At 35.9% G+C, this 24,113-nt stretch overlaps 1 protein-coding gene across 7 annotated transcripts in view; it reads left to right on the top strand.

Moving 5' to 3' along the window:
• Window positions 1-24,113, top strand: part of LOC105262409 (tyrosine-protein phosphatase 99A) — a 97,137-nt gene that overhangs the window by 6,499 nt on the left and 66,525 nt on the right. For all 7 annotated transcript variants that reach the window (XM_059125512.1, XM_059125509.1, XM_059125508.1 and 4 more), the window contains exon 2: window positions 6,012-7,036. In XM_059125512.1, coding sequence (XP_058981495.1) covers window positions 6,466-7,036 — 571 coding nt within the window. In that variant the 5' untranslated portion in view covers window positions 6,012-6,465. The remainder of the gene's footprint in view (window positions 1-6,011; window positions 7,037-24,113) is intronic.

Raw genomic sequence — 24,113 nt, 5'->3', positions numbered from 1 at the left:
AGCTACCGATATTCGATGATTTTAGCTACATTATTCACCGAATTTTTTTTCATGTTTCGCATTTGAATATTGTAATGGCTTATGACAAAAGTTGTATATGCAGGTCAACGTCGTCGTATGGACCCTAATATAACAGCTATATTCGGTATTTTTAAGGTTTTAACAGAATTTGTGATGGATTTTATTTATTTATTTATTTTTTTTTTTTTTTTGAAAATTGCCAAATTCTTTCCAAATAGTAGAGGGTATTGTAGGATGGAGGGTATTGTACATTTATTGGGTTGAGATTTCCTCCTCTTCTGGGTATTTCCAACACTTGCTATGCAAACTAAAGTTTTTTTTCTAAATTTGCTACATCTTTAAAGTGATTTTCTCCTTTGGCCATGTCCAGTTTTTCAAAACTTTATACTTTTTAGAAGCCGGGCTTCGAACGGGGCTGGAGATTTTTTTTACTCTGGATAACATTTTTTATACTGAAGTATTATTTTTATATAGTGAACAGAATCGGGTCGTCCGGGTTCAAAGACCCATATCTCTGGATCCAGGAAAGATAATAACAGTATTGTGTCAACTAAAATTTGGCATATTTTTTGTGGTATCCCAAAATCGGGCCTTTTTCGATTTTTGGGAGATTTTTTAACAATCCGGATGCAAAACCTAGATAATTTTGATATAACTCTTGTTTTTGTGGTTTAGATTCATAATATTCAGGTCTTTTAACCGATTTTCCTGGTCCGACACCCTGATACAAATACCTATCTCTGCAAAAAAATTTTAAAAAAGAGAGTTTTTACTAAACCAGGGTAAAGTCTGAACTGACTTCAAATTTTTTTGAGTTTTCTCCAGGTTTTTTTCGACATCCGTATCCAAAACCTTGATAATATTAATACAACTCTTGTTTTTGTGGAACTCCAAAATGGGACCTTTTTAATCCGGATCCAAAGCATCGATAATTTTGATATTAATCTCCGTAGTAAATAACCCCAATATAATATGACCACTTGTTGGGTAGATATTTTCATTAGATCCTGGTATATTATCCAATTTTCCTGGTCCAACCCCCAATATTTCCAGGGTACAGATATATACATCTGGAAAAAAATTTAAAAAATAATCCGAGACTAAACCAGAGTTAACCCTGAACTGACTGCAAATTTTTAAGAGTTTTCTCCGTTTTAAATAACACTATCATGGGACCAGTTGTTGGATAGGTATTTTCATTAGATCCTTTGTTCATAACCCGTTCTTAGACCCGGACGTTTGCATCAATTATCCTGTCATCCGGGTTCGTCCCTCAAGAAAATAATAATTTCCCGGAATCAGGGTAGAAATAAATACCTCTGGAAAAACTATACTAAACTAGAGTTAAGCCTGAACTGATTTCAGGAAATTTTGTCAGAGGGGTTTCTAGGTTTATTATGCTTTGTTCTAAATTTTTTTTTCGAAGTAGGGAACATATTACGATATCGGCAATTTGGCATTCTATCAACTAAAATTAGGTATATGACATGCAAAATTCCTAAATGGGTCTTTTTCAGGGGATTTAAAAAAACGGATCCAAAACTTCAATAATTTTTATATAACTTTCGAGCCGTTTTAAATAACCCCATCATGTAACCACTTGTTGGATAGGTATTTTCATTAGATCTAACCTATTTTGCACCCGCACCCGGGTCATTTATCCGATTATACGGGTCCCTAAGGAAAATTTTTCCCGAAACCAGGGTAAAAATACCAACCTCTGGAAAAAATTTTAAGCCTGAACTGATATTAGCAAATTTTTAACATGTTTTTTCCAGGGCTTATATTATGCCTTACCCCCAAATATTTTTGATATTAAGAACATATTACGGCTTTGACCGCCAAACTTTCGCTCCCTATTAGTTCGAAATTCCTAATATTTTCTGAGAACATTTTAGTAACTTGAGTCCATTTTATTCCTAATTCAGCCAAGTAACCCCAAATTTCTTGAAAATTAGAAAAATGACTTGTCCTTTCCTATTCAGAGCTATGGTGACTCTTCTGTAAAAAATCTGAAAATTCCTCGAAAATCAGAAAAAAATACTTTTTCACTGTCAATCCGAGCTATGGAGGCTCTACTGTAAAAATATTTGCATTATTCGATGATGAGAACACCCCTTAACAACCGCACTTATTAATATGCAGTAATAGCTTTGGGACGCGCACACAGAAAAAAAAATGACCCATTTAAATGGCATCCACCACTTATATTTTTTCCTCATTTGAATGGAAATAAATACATTTAAGTTAATTAGTGTATGCATGTATTCACATATGTGTGTGTGCATATACACATGTACATGTGAATATTGGCATTTTTCATTCAAATGTATTTAATTAAAATGTAATGAATGAATATTGTCTATTTTTGTTCCCACACTTGTGCAGAAATGGAATTTGAAGCGTTTGGGTGACGATTGCGAGAGAGAGGGAGGGAGGGAGGCAGAGGGAAATAGTGAAAATATATATTTAAAGTGAAAATATGACATATCCAATACATAGGCTCATTGAATAAATTAATATTTATCCGAACGAATTTTAATACCCTTGAGAATAGAAATATTTAAAAGAACACGATGTTCAAGATTCTGAATCCTTTATCTTGGTATGGAATTGATTTTTCCAGAGTTCTAGAAAAGTGGTTAGATCGATTTCGAACGCCTTGAAAATATTCTCAGTTGAAAATATTTAGGCATTTTTTCCATATCCATCATTCTGAAAAAAAATTTCAAAGTACAGCAGCCATATTGGTAGCCAGCCATATTGGTAGAGAGGGTATGTAACGTTTAATACTGTCAAAACGTACCTAATAGAAATAACGATTTTAGGCCCTAGGTCTCTTTGGACCAAATCCACTTCAGGACATTTGGAGTCAATGTAGCGATGTCCGTCCGTCTGTCTGTCTGTCTGGCTGGTGCGCACGATAACTCCCGATTTGGTTCAAACTTGGTTCATCGTAATATTATTATCAAACTCCCACTCCTTCGTCTACCTCCAGCATAAAAGGTCTACATTTTGAATATCCATGAAGTGCCAAATTTCATCACATTTGGGCTAATATGGAATTTGGCACTTCATGGATATTTGGTGTGGTGCACAATAAAAGGTAAATCGGACGAAGATATATATGGGAGTTATATATAAATTTTGACCGATTATTTCAATAGGGTTCGTCCTTGGGTCAAACAATTGACTTGTGCAAAATTCCATCCGGATCGGGCAATAAATGCGACCTGTACTTTGTTTACAAGAATATATGGACAGACGGACATACATTCATTATTCGACTCAGAATGTGATTCAATGCGTATCATCAGAAGGAACTATGGGGTTTCCATTTGCCTGTTACAAACAAATGCACAAAGACATAATACCCTGACCACCATGGAGATATCTCAAATCGGAGATATCTCAAATTTCGACTCAGTCTCCGATTGCAGCCAAATTATAAAACTCCGGCAAATAGAATCCATCTCCGACTATGCAACTCTGACTGAAAATAATGAAAATTAGATTCTTGCAAAGGTCAACATTTAACGGGACCATGATACATGGTCGAACCTACCCTGATCTTCAATAATAATAATAATAATAATAATAATAATAATAATAATAATAATAATAATAATAATAATAATAATAATAATAATAATAATAATAATAATAATAATAAGCATGTATTCAGAATGTAGTGTATTGAGAGGATCCGTGAGACTATGTTGAAAATCTTTCAAAAAGAGCCCTTTGCTTCCATATGCATGCCATAATAGCACTTGAACCGATACGTTATCTGGATTATCCTTTGGAGCGACCCAAAATATAACTTTGTCCAATTTCTCATAAAAACTTTGAATTTTAAAAATTCCTTTTTTATTTGAATTGCCATCGCTGGACTCAAAAAATAATCCTTGAACTTTCAAAAAAGGACATAAATCGGTATTCAGAAGGTAGTGTATTAAGAGGATCTGTTAGACTATGTCAGAAAACTTTTAAAAAGTTTTTGTTGCCACCATATGTATGCCATAATATCACTTCAACCGATATCCGGTATATGCTTTATTCTGAATTTAAGACATTGATTCAAATATAACTTTGCCCTATTTCTCATGAAAACTTTGAATTTTAAAAATCCCCTTTATATTAAAATTCCCATCCCTGGACTCAAAAACGAATCTTTCCTGAACTTAAAAAAGGAAATAAATAGGTATTCAGAGGGTAGCGTATTAAGAAGATCTGCTAGACTATGTCAGAAAATTTTCAAAAAGATTCCGTGGCTTCCACATGCTTGCCATTATAGTACTCGAACCGATACCCGTGATAGTATCTGGATTTATCCTGAATTTAAGACATTGATTCATGTTCTATGCAATGGCCCAAAGTCCCTAAATATAACTTCGTACTATTTCTCATAAAAAGTTTGAATTTTAAAAAATTCCTTTATATCTGAATTCCCATCCCTGGTCTAAAAACGAATCTTCCCTAAACTTTGAAAAAAAGGAAATAAGTAGGTATTCAGAAGGTAGTGTATTAATAAGATCTGTTAAGCTATGTCATAAAAATTGCAAAAAGATTCCGTTGCTTCCATATGCTTGTCATGATAACACTTCAACCGATACCCGTGATAGTATCTGGATTTATCCTGAATTTAAGACATTTATCCAAATCCTCTTTATATTTGAGTTTCCTGGTCTCAAAAAGACTTCCCTAAACTTTCAAAAAAAAATAAGAAAATAAGTAGGTATTCGGAAGGTAGTGTATTAAGAGGATCTACTAGACTATGTCAGAAAACTTTCAAAAAGATTCCGTTGCTTCCATATGCATGCCAAAATAGTACTTGAACCGATACCCGATATAGTATCTGGATATATCCTGAATTTGTCATTCATCCAAATCCTTTGGAGCGGCCCAAAATACAACTTTTTCCTATTTCTCATAAAAAAAACTTTGAATTTTAAAAATTTTCTTTATATTTTAATTGTCATCTCTGGTCTCAAAAACAAATCCTCCCCGAATTTAAAAAAAAAGGAAATAAGTAGGTATTCAGAAATAGGTAAGGTAAGATCTGCTAGGCTATGTCATAAAAATTTCAAAAAGATTCCGTTGCTTCCATATGCATGTCATAATACTTTAACCGATACCCGTGATAGTATCTGGATTAATCCTGAATTTAAGTGATTGATCCATGTTCTATGGAGTGGGCCAAAGCCCCTAAATATAATTTTCTACTATTTCTCATCAAAAGTTTGAATTTTATATTCCAAAGCGCAATTTTTTGATTTGTAGCAGGGATAACCTCTTTATAGACATCGTTTTCACGCTTAACTTTTCGATTCTCTTGGCACATTTAATTCATTTATTTGTCTGATAAAGTCCAAATAAGCAGTAGTGAGTATTTCGCAGTGAAGGTACCTTCCACAATAATAAAATTAAATTAATCTCTCTTCTTTTTGTGCGGCAAAAATACAAAGCCAATGAAGAAAAAGTTGGAATTTGTTAACAAAAAACAAAATTAGACTGGGTCAATAACATGCCACCAAGTAATGGTATGCGGTGCGTACATTGTAGGTGGGGAGTGGAGGGTACGGAAACAACTTGTATTTGACACGATTATGAATGGTGTTATCAAAACAAACAAACGACGAACAACAAGAAAAAAGTGCAAAAAGAAATTGGGAAGAAGAAGAAAAAAATAAATGTGAACAAAAATCAATGGCAAACAACACAAAAGCAGTGCAACAACAACATCAGCAGCAGCAGCAGATACAAAGAGTATTGGCCAGTTTGGAAATTCGCTTCCAGCTGCTGCCGCTCACCAAACAAATAAAGGAAACAATAACTTCATAACAATCATTAACAGTCATTGGAATAATCGGAAAAAAAGTTTTGACGGATGTTTGTTACTTTGTTCCTCCCGAAAGATTAATTTCACTGCAGTCTTTGTGATGTCTTGTAACTAATTATTGTTGTTTTTTTTTTTTTTGCAAACTTAGTTGACTTTAAAATAAGAAAATACAAAAAGTGTGTCTGTGTTGGACATTTTCATTAAAAACAAACTAAAGAAAATCCAAAAATTTCCATTAATAAAGACATCAAAAAAGAAAAATCAACACAACAAAAATGTTGCCATCATTATAGAGCATTGCTTGCCGAACGCCCCTAACGCTTGATTAACAAATCAGGCACAGTGGGCAATAAAAACAACAAATTCACACAAAACGCACAAATCAACCACAACAGCAACAACACCACCCAGCACACCTCAGCACCCGGTGGTGGTCTTGTCTTTGCACCAACAGTCATTTGTCCTCTACAAAAGAAAACAAGAAACGCACAACGAATTGACGGATAGAACAAAAAGTCCTTCAAAAGGATACCAACAACTAAAACAACTGTTTAACGTTATCTCGAAAAGCAGACATCTCCAATAAAAAAACACAACGCACAATGGCACGCAACAAATGTCAAATCACTTTACGTCTATTCCTTAAACTCTTCCTCTTTGTGGGTATCATTCAAGAGAATTTAGGTGGACCCATGAACGCATCGGGCTCCACGACCACAACGCTGCCAACCTTTGAGGTCGAACTCTCCTCACCAGTGCCATTTACAACACGTAAACCCGAGATCTCAATACAGGCAACCGACAACAAAGATAAGCTCGGCCATGCCACTTCCAACCTAAACGATACTCCTGCAAGCAATGCTGTGACGACCAGTACGCCTCAGCCGGTGGCAAGTGACACCGGTGACACTTCCAAGGATTTGAACAGTGAGGACACCAACTATGATGATGGTGATTATATTGAGACTGATCTGAAACCGGAACGCACAACTCCAACATCGATGGAACAACAGGATGGTCCGGCCATACCACCTACGACGATAACCTTTAGTAATGTTGCTGCCGCCGGCATTTTGGGGGATTCCAGTGCTGATGGTGGTGGTGGCGGCGGCAGTTCATCGATTTCAATAAATGATGCAACCCCCCCCTATGCGGCAGTTGATGATAAATATGGTAAGATTACTTTTTATATAGTTTTTGAGATAATATGTGGGAGATTAAAAATTGAAATAAATAATCGAATATTGACTTCACATAAATGCCGAAAAAATGTCATCGATGCCGTCACAAATTCCGTCGGATGGAAAAAAAAAACATTTTCCTAATAACTCTCATATTAACATATGTTCAGAACCATTATTTTAAAATACCTTCAAACACCTATAAAGACACATATCAAAGACATAATAAGGTAAAGACTAGACCAAATTTATTGTGGAAAAAGTATTGAAAAATGTATATAGGCGCTGCTTAAAACAGGGGCATGTTAACATATGTACACAATTGCAGATCAGAATTTCGAACAAAAAAAAAAAAAAACTAAAATTTTTTGGCTTAATATTTTATCCAATTTACGTTTTCAATTAATTGAATATTGAATTGATGTTCAAATCACATTATTGTTTGTTGTTTTTCCCAAAATTACAGAAAGAACCGAAACGATTATGAAAGTATAGCCAAAAATATGAAATATTTACATGGGAATGTAACTAAAAAAACAGCGATAAAGTTCCATTTATTTTAAAATTTTGTAAATATTCGAGTTAACTTTCCTTGGAATCCATATCTTATAGCTCTACAGGGTTGCCCATATTCGACGGACCCATCTGGCAATGCCATAACTTTTGACAGGGATGTCACATCCCTTAATGACATACCGCGTTTGAAGCGTCAGTCCAAGCAGATTTTTACCATGAACCAATATAAGCCACGCGAGTGCTCTGAAATAGTTGAAATTTACATTCAACAGATAAGTCCATTGTGAAAACTCAACGTGCTTTTAAAACATTAAAAAATGTGAGAAGTGCGCCTTCTTAGAACACCATTAAGCGTTTATACGAAAAATTTTCGACTGGTAAGGCTCTTTCTAATCCGAAGAGGCCATATAAAAGTCGACCAAGGCGATCGGCCGAGAATATCGCTGCCGTACGAACCAGTGTTGAGAGGTCCCCAAGAACATCCCAAAAACGCCGTTCTCAGCAGTTGGGCATGGCTCGGTCCACTTTACAACGGATTATTCGCATTGATTTGCATTTGTTCCCGTACAAAATTCAATTGACGCAAAGAATGTTGCCTGCGGACAAGCCTCGTCGATTGGAATGGGCCCAAAGGTCCGTCGAATATGGGCAACCCTGTACACTGCCTTACCAATGATAGCAAAAAATGCCGGAAATATCATCAAATTTTAGAATAAGTTTAGATTTGTTCGAATTGGTCACCTTTGGCACGAATTATGGCCTTCAAATGGCCAATGAAACCGTCACACGCTGCCCGAATGTTGCCCTGCGGTATTTTGGCCCATTCCCGGCGAAGCGCTTGCTTGAAGTGATCGATACTTTGGTATTTTTTAGAGCCAACCTTGCTTTTCCAAATACTCCAGACACAATAGTCCAACGGATTGGTATCCGGAGATTTTGGTAGCCATTGTGCACTGGAAATGAAGCGAGGAACCTCATTTTGTAACCATTCTTGGGTGGCGCGTGCTGGGTGCGATGGCGCTGAGTCCTGTTGGAATGTCCAAGGTCTGCGGGCAAAATGTTTACATGTCCAAGGCTATAATACACCATCCAGAATATTTTCTCGTTAATATTAAGCATTTATCTTGATGCCACGGTCGATTAATACGAGCGAAGAGCGACCACTGTTATGGCGGCCCAGACCATCACCATGCCCGGCGCATGAGTTCTGGTGGCCAACCGAAGGTGCACATTTTCAGCTGAACTCTTTGGCAAGTAAACACGATAATTTTGTTTGCTTACAAACTGCTGGAGAACGAATGTTTTCTCATCGGAGAAAACCAAATTCGGCAGTTCACCACTTTCGGCCCAGCGAAGCAACTCTTTAGCTCTTTTGAGTCTATTTTCTTTCTGTTGCGGTGTAAGTTCTTGCACTTTTTGGAATTTCAATGGCTTTACGCCGAGCTCATTTTTCAATATTTGCCAAATGGAGTATTGCGATATGTTCAGCTCACGTGCAATTTTTTCGGCCACTGCGACGAGGTTTTCGATCAAGTCGCTTCTTTACTTTTCGAACAATTTTTGCTGATGTTGCTGTTTTCTTCCGTCCACTTCCTTGATGTGGAGCTACGGCTACCAGTATCACGGTAACGAGCGATGGTACGAGACACAAAAGATTCATTCACATTTAAATGCTGGAGTGCCATTTGTGGTTTTCCAGCCAAATATAAAGAAATCAGGCTTGAATTCCATCACAAATAACTTTTATTCTGGAAAATTCTCACAAAAAATGCTTTTGTACGCTTGTAAACAATATAATGAGCCGTCACTGGAATAAGTTCACCAGCTGTCGGACGAGTGGCTTATAGATGATAGCAGTCTGAAGTTGGTTGCTGTTTTTTCATCTCACCCTGTATATAAAATATCCGCATTCGCCATTTCATATTCACCAATTTCCGAATGATCTAGGTGGCTTTCCGAGTTCTGTAATGAAATGTCATGAAAGACAAGGGCAACATCTATATGCCAATCTAATAACAATATGCTATGAATTAACAAAATGCTAAACGTTCAGCCGATTCAGAACTTTTGGTGGTGACATCTGTATGTCAATATGGTTTCCAACATTTACACAAAAATGTGTTCTACACAATATCTTTATGATATGGTCTTATAGTTTCGGACCCAAAACTACAATTTACAGTCATTTAGTACGTAGTATTTTCTTTTTATTAATATTTATTATTTATAAGCAATTGGTTGAATAACGCCATTTCATTATGCCTGACGACATCTATATGTCAATATGGCAATGCCGTTAACTGAGCATCTTAGCGTCTTCTTTTAACGAACCCACGATATTAAATTATGCAGCCGTTTCCCTCATTGCAAAATCATATCTTTTAGTGGTGCCGAATGCCATCTGCTTTTCAAACATTCGGTTTCCAACATTTGCATAAACATATCAGAAAATGTGATATCGAATATATTGTCATATAATCTTCTAGTTTCGAACCCAAATTTACAGATTGCAGCTATTACTAATAAACAATTTAGTTTTTTTAAATTTAAAACGTCAATATCAAGAGATTCTTTTTTTGAAATAAAGCTATCTCCACAATGGCATAATAAAAATATTACATGTGGGACAGTCGTACCTCCCTTTCATGTGACATTGTTTTTAGTGAGTTTCAAGCGTTCTGCAATAGTCTATCTTTTTCATAAGAAAGCCTTATAGTTCGTTTATGCCAATTTATATTATATTGTCAGGAGAAAACAGCTAAAACAAAAATTTAGAAATTTCGGAACACCATCTTCACGTCATTTTATTGCCAAGTCAGAACATTTTCTGAACGTAACGTATGCTCTACACAAGTACAAGTTTTATTTATTTATCATAAAAAGTATTCTTCTTTTCTATGAAATGCTTCAGGATCGGAATTGCACGAAAGATATAATCAATTTGATTCCCGTTTCCCCTTGAATATTGTCTACATATATATTACGATAAGCTTTCCAAAATCTACCCCACACTGTTTGTTTTCTTCGCTTATCACCTACAGGTGATTGAGTACAATGGCCGAACCCTGGTTAAACATCAACTCTCATATATATATATTTTTTTTCTAATAACAAAAATAATAATAATAATCATGATGTCTTGATAAGGAGACAAATAGAAAACATGTGCTACCCTCTCAACAGGTGAACTAATAAATTGTCATACAAATTCAGGAGAAAGCAGAGAGGTGACGTCGTAGCCTGCTGACGAAAAAAAAACACAAAACAAAAAAAAGTCTGTGATAAGTGGCTCAAATAAAAAGCCTGCCGCCAAAACATGTGTATTAACATTTTAATTACAATTGATAAAACGATGGGAGTCCAGGCTTATCTGTTATCACCCACATGTATAGGTTTATTTTCGTGTGGGGGAAAATTGCACAATTTCATGGGATCATTGATTAAATAGGAACAGCTGCAATTTTTTCTCGCAGTTAAATGGAAATGTTTTAGATTTTAGAAGATAGAAATCCTATTGTTATGATAAATATTCACATTCGAGCAATAACTCAACTGTTTTTGATATTTTCTTATATGAATGATGCATACTTTCAGGCAAATAGTTATTAACATTTTGTTGAAAGATACAGTGTAAAAATCTTAAAAATCAAATATAAAAATTTCTTTTTCGTGAGGGACACCCTCTGTACACCAATTAAAACAATTTTGTAATATTTTTGACATTTCTATAAAGGTGGCCACATTAAGTATATAAACTTCTTTGCCGCGATGGACAACGCTTTAAAAATTATTGAAAATTTGGAAATTTCAAATAAATTATCACAGAAATAAGGAATACCCATGTAAATGTTTTTGCATTTCTAACTTAATCATGATTGGCGCCCAATATAATATATATTTACATGTAGTAAAGGAAACTATTTTAGAAATCGAAGTATAGATGGCGTTTTCGATTACATGGCGTTTTTTATCTTACAAAACAGGGAGAAGGAAGCGAGATAGATCCATAGTTACTTTTGAGGATCTTCATAGGACCACTTTCTGAGTAGATTTATGCATGTCAGTCCGTCCGTTTGTCCATATATTTTTGTGAATAAAATGCAGGTCGAATTTATTATACGATTGAGATGACATTTTCCAAACAATATTTGTTTAGCCCAAGGACGAACCCTATTGAATTTGATTAGAATCAGTTTAAATTTAGATATATCTCCCATATATCTTCAACCGATTTCGGGTTAATTGTGCACCAAATGGCCAATATCTGTTCAAATGACCTGAATTTTCGCACATCCGACCGAATTAAGTTCAGAAGTCCCTCACACTCGTAGAATGCACTCCACAGTAATGATATGGTACCAGATAACTTATGGAGCTCAAGAAAACCTCTGTCAAATTTTATCGTAGTCGGATAATATCCTAAGCTCCCATACATATTATTATCCGATATTAGGTTTTTTGTGCACAAAATGGCTAAGATCAGCCCAAATCGGCTGAATTTTGGCACATCCGACTGAATTCATCCTAGAAACAAGTACTTCAAATTTGAAAAAATTTTGAAAATCGGCTCAGATATAGCTATACCTCCCATATATATTATTCATTCGATTTAGGGTTCAAAGTCTCTCACACTCGTAATATACAATCCACAAGAATGATATTTGGTACCAGATAAATTATGGAGCTCAAAAATACATCTGCCAAATTTTATCAAGATCGGATCGGATTTGGATATAGCTCCCATATATATTCTGATTCGATTTCAGATTTTTTGTGCACCAAATGGTTAATATCAGCCAAAATGGACTAATTTTTGGAATTTCCGACTGAATTCATCCTAGAAACAAATATTTCAAATTTGTTTCGGATTTCAAAATCGTTTTGGATATAGCTTTAGCTCCCATATATCTGATTCATCCGCTTTTGTGTTACAGTCCCTTACACTCGTAATATGCACTCCACAATGAATGATTTTTGATACCAGATAACTTATTGCACTCAAAAATACCTCTGCCAAATTTTATCGAGATCGGTTCAGATTTGGATATAGCAGCCCATGTATATGTTTCATCCGATTTGAGGTTTAAAATCCCTCATACTCGTAATATGCACTACACAACAATGATATTTGACACAGGGCATCGGATGCTGCTCGAAATTACCTCCGCCAAATGTTATCGACATCGGTTCCGACATACATCTTCATCCGATTTTACGGTTATTGCTCACTAGATACGTTAATATCAGACCTTTTTTTCATATATTACCGAATTTACTTAAAACTTGAGCAAGGTTCACAGAGGGACTCTCGGCTCTCTCGGGACCCATCTTTACATGTTTGTGAAACTTAATACAAATCTGGATTTCTCCATCTTGCAGCTTACCCACAAAAAATGTCGCCTCTTTGATATATATTTTTTTTATCAGATTCCTACCTCATATTCATGTTTTCATACTCTACGCAGATCGTGCTGTATTATCCTCTTACTTTTCACAGCTTGTAGGAAAAATACTCCTCAAACCAAAGTCCTTTTTCTTTTTTCTCCCTTGCTCCTTGTCCTGCAGGATATTCATATCAATTTAATTAAAATGTCTCGGAACTAATCATAAATCATGGATGGCAACGTATGGCTAAAATGAATAAATTAAAGAAAAGAAATAATTCATACTCCTTTTATTGTTTCAGCAGAGTTCTTTGAAGTTCGGCTGCATGCCTAACTGCCTGCCCGCCCGCCTGCCTGTCTTCCTACAACACATGCAAAACGTGTTAAAGTTGTTTTCTAACTGTCAGTGTCAGACAGTTTGTCTGTCTACTGCTTAGACAAGCAAAACCCTTTCTTAGCCAATAGGGACACCAGCAGAAACAGCAACAGCAAAAAAAGGCTAACACTGTCATTCATCTGCACTTGAGCCAAGTTATTTATCTGGGCTCAGCATGAAAAATGCAACAACAAACATATTTCCGGTTTCTTTCTTTTGAGTTTTTTTTTTTTTTGTTTTTTTTTTCTTGCTGGCGATAAAAACTTTCAGCCAAAGTAAACTTTTTGCCCCAAAGAAAAAGGACATTCCTTGGGTATATATTTACAATATAGGATGTGACCATGTGGAAACAATGAGAGAGGATATTATTTTCACCCCATACATTTGTTTGAGGTTCTTTTTTTTTTGTAGATTGGGTTGTTTGTTTGCCTGTATGGAGGCGACAACATGTTTGCCCAACTGCCAGGACATGTTATGGACAGTGATGATGTCTTTGACACTTGAAAATATTTATTCAAAGAGGTGTGGAATCTAAACAAGGATGGCATTTTCTTGGCAATAGAGATTTTTCAAAAAAGGTTCTCGCTACGAATCACTTCTCAAGTTTTCTCTGACATTTGCTTGCTGCGCTCAATTGCGAACTTGTGTGTCATTTACAGTTGTGGCCAACCAGGGAATTTAGTCCTGTGGTTTTTTGGAGGGATTTCTTATTCCCTTTCTACACACCAAGGCAAACCGACGCCCGCATGTTGTTGCATTGCATATGCAGTTATCCAACTCCAACCAAAGGAATGCAAGGATTTAGAGGAATGTCTTGAAGTTTGCAAAACCTCCCTCAAATCAACCGCCACAGACACCGACACCATCATTCTCATCAGTAGGCCCACCAGCAGATTACACAAAAGACCTGAGCAAGAGTTTAGTGGTTTTGCACTTGTGGTTGGTTGCTGCCTGGCGATGAGTTGTGTTGATTGTTGATGATTTATTGGTTAGCCATGGCATTACCTCCGAGCCGGCCCGAGCCACCATCCATCCTCTCACCGCCAAACTCATTTATCTTATCTTAAAGGGAAATTAGTTTGTAGTTAAAAATAAATTAAAATCTAAGTGATTTGCGGCCAAAGAAAGAATGGCCATGTGAGAGAGAAAGAGAGCGAGAGAGAGAGAGAGGTGGAGGCAATCAACACAATTAAAATAAATTCAATTACTCCAACCCAGAACAGTCATCATGGTGTCACCGGGGTGGGGGTGTTGTATACAATAAACTATTTTTTTCATATTTTAAATTGAAATGCCGTAGAATATTGCCTATTGCCAGCCAACCAGATCGGGGGACGTTTTTCTTTCTGCTTGACTTATTTTTATAATTTTTTTTTTAAGGCAGCCATCATTCATCAATTTCCAATTGAATTGGCTACAACAACAATGTAGCAATTACAGATCGCACTTTAAGTGGCAAAAGTCAAATGGCAACTTGGCCAACCAACGTAGGCAGACATACACATCCACACATATGTAATTGTATTGTGCATAAAAACAATAGACCTTTATTTTATTTCAAGAAAAGTTTTATCGACATCGCCTGCTTTCCCGTTCAACATTTTGTTGCTTCCAATTCATTATGATTTTTTTGCAATATTACATTGGTTACAACACCATGGATATTCATTCCACTTGACTTGCCATTGAATAGCACATCCAGCTATAGAAAGATAGGTCATGAAGTACAACACATCCAGGTAGTCCTGCCACAACACAAGTTCCTTAGATCCTTGACTGTTGATATGGCAAAGTGATGTAGTCATTGGCTTTTCGCTGTTATTGCTGTTGTTATAGAGATAACAAACGGGAATACCTTGTATATGCATACGTATGCAGGATACACTGAGAAAAATGCGGAATGAGCATACAAATCGTATAAAAACCAAAATTATTCCAAAAGTAGGCCAACTAGGGAAGTCTTCAATTTTAAGGCCATCTTCTAACGTTTGAAGACCTTAAAATATTCCATGTCCTATAAAAGATTTCAAGGTATGGACAAAAGAAGACCCCCAGGTTTTCTAGTGACAATATAAGACCACTGGGTTTCATATGGACAATATAAGACCCCAAGGTATTCTTCAGACATTGGAAGACCTCAGGGTCTTCTATTGACATTATAGGAACCCTAGATCTTCAATGGACAATAGAAGACCCCTGTGAAGATCTCAAGGTCTTCTATGGACATAAGAAGACTTCAAGGTTTTCTATGGACATTAGAAGACCTCAAGGACCCCTGTGAAGATCTCAATGTCTTCTATGGACCCCTGTGATGGTCTCAAGGTCTTCTATGGATATTAGAAGACCTCAAGGTTTTCTATGGACATAAGATAACCTCAAGGTCTTTTATGGACAATAAAAACCCTTAGGTCTTCTATAGACTTTAGAAGACCTCAAGGTCTTCTATGGACAATAGAAGACCGCTAGGACTTCTATGGATAATGGAAGACCCCTGGGTCTTATAGGGACGTTAGAAACCCCAGAGTCTTCCAGGGACATTAGAAGACCTCAAGGTCTTCTAGGGAATATATAATATCTAGATCTTCCATGGGCAATAGAAGATCCTACAATCTTCTATGGACACTATAAGACCCCCGGTCTTCTATGTACAATAAAAGACCATTGGGTCTTCTACGGACCATAAAACCCCCCCTGGGTCTTCTATGGACATTAGAAGACCTCAAAGTCTTTTATGGACAGTACAATAGAAGACCCTTAGGTATTCAATGAACAATAAAAGACCCCTAGTTCTTTTATGGAAAATATAAGACCCTCAGCTCTTCTCAAGTTCGTAGAAGATCCCCAGAAGAAAACCTAGGGGTCTTCTATTGTCCATAGAAGACCTGAGAGTCCTGAATTGTCCATAGACAACCATAGAGGTCTTCTATTAATAATAGAGGATCGATAGGTCTTCTATGAATGTGCTCCAGGTCTTTCATGGGCTGTGGTAGTTCTGTAGGGCCTCTATAGTCAGTAAAAAATATCAAGGTCTTCTAATGACAATAGATAACCCTAAGTCATCTATTAGCTATAGAAGATTTCAAGGTCTCCTACGAAGAATTGAAGTTCTCAAGGTCTTCTTTGAAGTTCTGAAGACCTTCTTAGGAGTATAGAAGACCTCAACGCATTTTATATTAATATCCGTCCCCGTAGATTTTATAGTCAATGGAAGACCGATATCATCTTTAGATTATAAAATTGTTTTTATTAAAATCCTTTTTCTCCCAGTGCATCCACCCGACCTGGAAGATACCTATGTATGTTTCTATTAATTCAATTCTATGACATGCATATTTATTTCGCAAAAAAAAAATAAAAACACCAGAGTCGTTGAGAAAAATATATTATCTGTAAAATGTAAAACGGAAGAATATGTTGGTTCGTTTTGCTCGCTTCATTCGTTACATTGCTCGTTAGCAGGCATGTGTGGAGCAAGCCAACCCACACACACATGTACGATGGCAGGAAACGCAAATTTATAGCATCAGCAACAGGAAACGAGATCAGAGCAAGAATTATGCTCTCTCACATTGCTTAGCTTACAAGGCGGACGGAGTCGCTTGGTAGTAGTTGTAATCTTCGAACGAACTCACTTAGCTAATGTCGCAATGACAACGGCGATGGTGGCGACGACGATGTACTTTTGCCATCAAAGAATAATAAATCGCTATTGTTGTTATTGTATTCATTGTGTAACTCACATACACATACAACAATAACAAAAAGAACGACAACGTTTATCGTCTTGCCATACTCTGTGAATAGAAAAATAAGTTAGCTGATGTAGGAGGAGTATGGGTATTCGTGTGTGTGTGAGTGTGTTGTGGTGTGCGGAAAAAGGACATCCATCTACTTTCTAAATAGTGATGGAATAAATTAAAACGGAAGCACATATCGTTAGGAGAGAAAAGAGTTACATGTTGTTTTAAATGTGGAGAGCCATAGACGACTTCAGTGGAGTGCTAAAATTCACAGTCAATAAGGAGCCGTTTCAATGACAATCTCCGAAAACTGGAAAAGTTCCCGTACAAAGCAAAGTTCTGTGATTCATTCACCTAATACCAAATAGAGTACCACTCGGTACTTTTCGTACAATTATAGTACACACTTCCGTACTTTTCGTACAATTATAGTACACACTTCCGAAACCTCCTTCATATGTCTAGGTGCCTACCTGAATAGCGACCATAATACCAAATTTGAGATTTCAAGCACTGGTATATCTACCCAATACCAAATTGTACCAAATATAGTACTAATTTGAACTTTTGCGTGCACTTGTAGTGCAAATTTCCATACCCATCTCTTTATTACAAACCTACTACCCGCAGGCGTCCCAATACCAAATTTCAAAATTCCAGCATTACCCGTTCACCCTTAACCAAATTGTACCCAATTTAGTACCGTTTAGTACACTTAAGTACAATATTTCGTAAGTACATGCATTCAATGACAATTTATTTCCAAATTTCAGGATTCCATCTCTCGGTGTACCTAAAATTTAAATTGTACCAAATTTAGTACTATTTAGTACTCATAAGTACCTATTTCCAAAACTGCCTCAGACCTACAATGCAATAGTAATTTTATTTCCAAATTTCAGGATTCTAACTCAATTGGTTCCCCCAAAATTGTGCTAAATTTAGTACCATATAGTACAAATAAGTACGAATTCCCAAAACTACCTACATTCCTTAGTCCGAGAATGCAATAGTAATCTTATTTCTCAATTTCAAAATTTCAGCTCTTTCGCACCCACATCGAAATTGTACCAAATTTAGTACCATTTGCTACTTTTCGTACACATTTCGAAAACTTTCTCCATATCTCAATAAAAAACTCCGTCAATAATGTTAATTTCAAAATTCAGACTTTCAGCTCCATCCGTTCCTCCAAATTCAAATTGTACTAAATGTAGTTTAGTATTTTTCGTATTCGTGTGAGCTTACACTTCCAAAACTACCTCCTTCGACTCTTCGCCTCAACCTTAATTGCCATTCCGAATTTCAAGTTTTTAGCTTTAAGCGTGATACGTGATACGAAATAATACAAATGTAGTACATTTTAGTACTTTTCGTACACTTATAGTGGGAATTTCCCAAAACCCTTTAGTACATCCATTATACACTCCATCAATGATCCTCATTCCAAATTTAAGAGTTCTAGCTCTACCGCTTCATCAAATACTAAGGGTGCCATATTTAGTACCTTTTAATATTTTTCGTACCATTCTAGAACGAATTTCCAAAAAAAAAAAAAACAGCCTTGGAGCATGAGTGACCCTCACCCAAAAATTTCAAGATTCTAGCTTCGTTAAGTCCGTCAGTCAGTCAATTACATTACTCTTTCATTAATACAGATTTCAAATCCCTCCTAAAAGCACCTCTACCACACGCCTTCAGGTAGGGTACACATTTGGAACCAATTATTTTTAGATCAAGAATTCGATAAAAAAAAAAGAGGAAATCAATTAAATAACAAACATTGTTACAAGAAAACAATAGAAAAATGTCCTCGAAGTACATGATAAAAATAACAAAGAAGAGGAAGAAGGAGAAAAAACAACAAAAACATTATTTCAATATCATTTAATGTCGGACAAGGTATCACTTGGTGAGTCATGGCAGCCATGCTACATATCCTACCAGATACAATGCTACTTGGCCGGGACGGGTACATCAGTCAAATGGCAACTAGCGTTCCAACTGGTAGCATACCCCCTTCCTCTCCTACATTTTTATTCATTACCAAGGCATTTACGGGAAAGTATCTTTAATGAACTTTGTTGTTTATATTGGCATCTGTCTGATGGTTTTCCATGCACACACACACACACAGATGCATACACATGTATATGTCTGCGATGTCCTTTCAAGCGTGTAGTTGAATATTTTTAAAATATGTAAAACTCCATTAGAATCACTGAAATGAAGACAGAAACGGAATCATTCTTTTTGTAAATGTTATGCCAAAGGATTTTACAAAAACAACAAAAAATACTGGGTGCTGCTCAAGGATCAAGGGTTCGCTTCCATTAGGTTAAAAGACAAGTACTAGGGTTAATAGTTCCAGCCCTGAGAGAGGAGTGGGTTAATATAAACTAATCAATGTTTTATTTCTCTGCTCTTCCTTTCGTCCTCTCTTCCCTTCGTTTTCGTCCCTTATGTTATTCCGGTAAAAATGTATCCTTGCAAACATCATTTGGATCAATGATTTCCATGGAAACATTAATGGAATATTTTTTTGCTTTGTTTTGTCTTTTTCGAAGCCAAAACAAACCAAACACCTTGATGTCATTTCCACAGCTAGATGATAGATGAATGGATGGACGGACGGACGGCATGCTTGATTGGATGTAAGAATGATGGTAATGGATAACATTTCGGGTTTCCCCAGTATTAAGGGCAAAGGACGCAGGACAACATATCCCTGTAACAAAGTCACATGGATATGCGGCCAACCTTTCAATTTGATTGGAATATTAATGAAGTTTTGGATATCTTATAGTAGCAGCAGCCAAAAACTAAACCCTTCACATTCTACATAAGTTTGATGCTCATTTTTGCCAGAATCAAAGCCACAATTACTGAGCAATGCTATGCACTTACATTTCAGGGGCTGCTCCATTCTTCATTATGTCTCATTCTGCTGCTACCTTTGCTTTGTAAGATATGATTTTAATTTATGCAATGCTTGTTTTTTTCTGCGGTTACTTCCATTACACCAAAATCCTTCGACCAAATATGATTTTGAAATTTTGAAAGTGTCTGAACCAAGAAAGAGGAGTTGGGATAATACTAAGCAGAAGGATATTACATTTTTGTTTACCGCAACACAAGAATGATATAAAGCAAAAGTCCGAAAATATGAAGATTTCAATCACATGGTTTTAATTAGATACTGATTAGATGATGTCTGTCAAATGTGGCTTCCAGATTAATGGAGGTTTTTTTTTTTTTGGGATTTGTGGCAAAATATGGCATCATTTAATTGGAAGGGAAGAACATTAGTGAAAAAATATTTGTATTAATGAATATGGAATTGAGTAAATCTGGATTAGTTTCAAATCAAATGGGTGAGACATACCCTTGGTACATGTTTGTAAAATGTTGAAATTCTACCACAAAATTCAGTATTGCCAAGACCCTTGCAATAATGAAACTCAGAGGGTAGCATCATACAACTGCCGTACCAAAAGGGTTGACCTTTATTGATAATTTTTTGTAAATAGCATTTTCACATTACAAAAAACCCCAAAATGCTAGAATTTTGCGAAATAAAAAGGAAAACATGGCCACAACGTAAAAAGTACTTGAATTTGGAGATATCTCTATCAGGGGACTATACGGCAAAATATGTTTTCTTGGGGATGGACCCGGATAATCGAAAAACCAGGATCACGAACTAGAGATTCACCTGGATCTTCCTTAAAGATATAGGAAATAAATACCTATAAAATACCCATGGTTGGGTTTTTAAACCGAATTCGGGAGTTATAGAAAAATAATCGATTGAAACCCGATAATCCGGGCTTAAACCCCGGAATAACTTCTATTTATATAAATAATGTCGGTGATTTATAATTTAAAGCTTTTGGAAATTCCAGTCGAGTATTCACATGGTGGGGTTTTTCAATCTGGTTCTTGAGTTATAAGAATAAACTTTATTTTTTGGAAACGGTTTTTATAAAAAAGTCTCCGTTTTTTTTAATTTACGCATTTCTACCCCGATTTCTCTAAACTATTTATTCTTTGTGGACAAACCGGGTTATCCGAATATTTAGGCCAAAAACCCAAAACCTAAAAGTTTGTGAAAATGCTTATCAAGTGTTCAAGAGATTTGGTTATTTACACCGCTTCAAGAGATAAAACAAAATAATTTATTTTTTAGACCCGGTTATTTTAACAAAACCTCCAAAATGTCGTTAATTGTTCGAGATTTAGCTCTAGCCTTTTTAAAAACCCTTCCATTTTTGTAATTCTTTTTCAAAGATAAACCTGTAAAGATAAAACATTTTTTGGCATATCCGGATATTTGAACCGAAAACCCGGGTTGAACCCGAATCTAAAACGTATGAGAGCTTGTGAAAATGTCTACAAATTGGTCATATGATACGGTTATGTAAGCCAGAATAATCGACATTTTAGATCCGGTTAATATATAAATCCTCCAAAATGTCGAAATAGGTTGGTTATGGGTTCGAGGTTAAGCTCAAGCTTTTATAAAAAGCCTCCGATTTTTTAATTTTTGGGCGGACCTGGATATTTGAGCCGAAAATCCGGGTTAAAACCGAATCTATATAAACTATGTATGACATTGTATGAAATTTTGTTAAAATGCCTACAAATTGAATACATGATTGGATTACGAAAGTCATTTCGGAACTAATAGCAAATAATCGACTTTTTAGAACCGGTTATTATGTACAACCACCAAAATTCCGAAATAGGACCCGTTATGGGTTTGGGTATGGGGCATGGGATCGAGTTTTTTTAAACCATTTTTTTTTTTAATTTTTTCATATATTAACTGATAAATATAAGGTACTTTAGTCAGACCCGGATATTTGAACCGAAAATCCGGTTTTAAACAGAATCTACATAAATGATATATTGAACCGAAAATTTTAAACATAATCTACATTAATGATGTAGAACATCGTATGAAAGTTTCTGAAAATGTCTAAAAATTGGTTATATGATACTGTGATGTAAGCCAGAATAATCGACTTCTTAGACCCGTTTATTTTATAAAACTGCCAAAATGTCGAAAAAGGGGCACGTCATGTGTTCGTGACTAAATTCTAGTTTTTAAATAACTCCCGGATTTTTTTTCGAAATTCTCGACTCTTTAGACCCGGTTATTTTATAAAACCGCCAAAATGTCGAAAAAGGATACGTTATGGATTCGTGACTAGATTCTAGTTTTTTTTTTTTTTTTTTTTTTTTTTTAAAAAAACCGGATTTTTTAAAAATTGTTTTCAGAGGTTACTTGATAAAAGGGAGAATATATTTTCTGACTCGAATATTTGAACCAAAAATCCGGACTTAAAATCGGCTCTAGATCTGAATCTACATAAACAATGTATGACAAACAAAGTACGAAAGTTTGTGAAAAGGTCTAAAAAATGGGTCACACGATAGTGGGGTTAAATGATCCAGTTCCGAAAGATTATCCAAATATTCCATTTCTTGGACCAGGATTTGTTAAAATACTTCCAAAATGTTGAAAATGGCCCCGTTGTGACGTCCAAACAATTATATGCTAAATTAAAGGTGACACTCAAATAATTCCGAAATGCTGTAATTTGTGTCAAAATCTTGCCTGACCCTAATGATATGAGACTTTAAACTCGTATGACCCGATTTTATTGACCTCATTGAAAAACTGGCCTTGTTATGGGTTATCACTCACATGTCAATGTTTTGTTTTTTCTGGGATTAGGCAATCCATTTTTTCCTTTGCCCTGTTTAAAAGTCCTATTTTTATGTCATTCTCTACCGTAAAAATGGCTTTAATTTTTTTTTTGAGAAATGTCTTTCGTCTTCTACAATTTCGGCTTTTAGTTGTCCCTTACGAAACAAAAACTCTGATAAAAATTTAATTAAAATTAAAATAAAGCTCCTTTCTATTACGTCAATTTTCTTAATGAGTTGCTTCACACTTGCTAACACTACAACAAAATGCCCTTGTCATAAGTTACGCTCCATACGTCATTCATCGCCAGTAACCAAAGTAATAACTATAAAACAGAACGACATACGCTCGTAATGGTCGCCATACGCAGACAATTAAAACAAAAGTTTATTTTCTAGTTAACACCGTCCGTGCACGCTTGGCTATAGAAAGTTAGGAGCGTTTCATCAGGATTCAAATTTGTTGTACAACAATAAAACCACGCTATTCTTGGTGTTCGGCGACATGTAAATTATTTTTTCATAGTTAAAAATTCAAACACCGAAAATGTACACCTAAGTTCCCGTCAAGGAGAAGGAAGGATAGAAGATGGTATTGTTGTTGCTGTTTTTTATATTTCATGCATAAATGGTTGCTGTTGTTGTTCTTGTTGTATATACCCTCCAAGTCAAAGTAAATGCATTTGAATACTGGCGAGACTTGTTCCTTTTTTTCTTCCCTCTTTTTGTGACTCTAATGCCAACGACACCTTGTAGTGCCCCGGTATTAATATCATCTCGAGACACATTTCTCAAAAAAACGGACCAGCTTTTATGCAGCTACCATACCCATACATACCTAGACTAGGCACCACTTGCATGTGTTGTATCTACATGTGACAATGATGATGAAGTGCACTTCCGGAAACGTGACATTGAAACAATTTTATTAATATAGTGATGGGCCATGAAGAGCTGATGATGAATGTGCAGAAGGATGAATGACAGAGCGAACGAGCCAGTGAGTGAGTAAGTGAGTGAACGGTGCATCCATCATCGTCACCAGCCTTGCATCTGCCGTAGGGAAGGGGACACGCAAAGTGAGAGTCTTAATCATAAGCTTGCATGAGTGGCAGCTTAAAGTACTAACTATCTGCATGACAATAATGAGCACGAACTAAGAAGCGAATGAACGTACAAGCGGCCCAGACTACCAGCCATCCAACCAGCCAACCGCCCAAAGGACCTCCCCAACAACAATAACAACAATAAAGATACCCAGATACAGTTACTTTACTTTGCAAGGCGTACTTTAGCAATAGACTCCTCATCTGCATCATCAGACTCTTAAGACTTAAA

Source organism: Musca domestica, unplaced genomic scaffold, assembly GCF_030504385.1.
Source record: "Musca domestica strain aabys unplaced genomic scaffold, Musca_domestica.polishedcontigs.V.1.1 33, whole genome shotgun sequence".
Classification (NCBI taxonomy): Eukaryota; Metazoa; Arthropoda; class Insecta; order Diptera; family Muscidae; genus Musca; species Musca domestica.
This window is presented reverse-complemented; position numbering and strand designations above follow the sequence as displayed.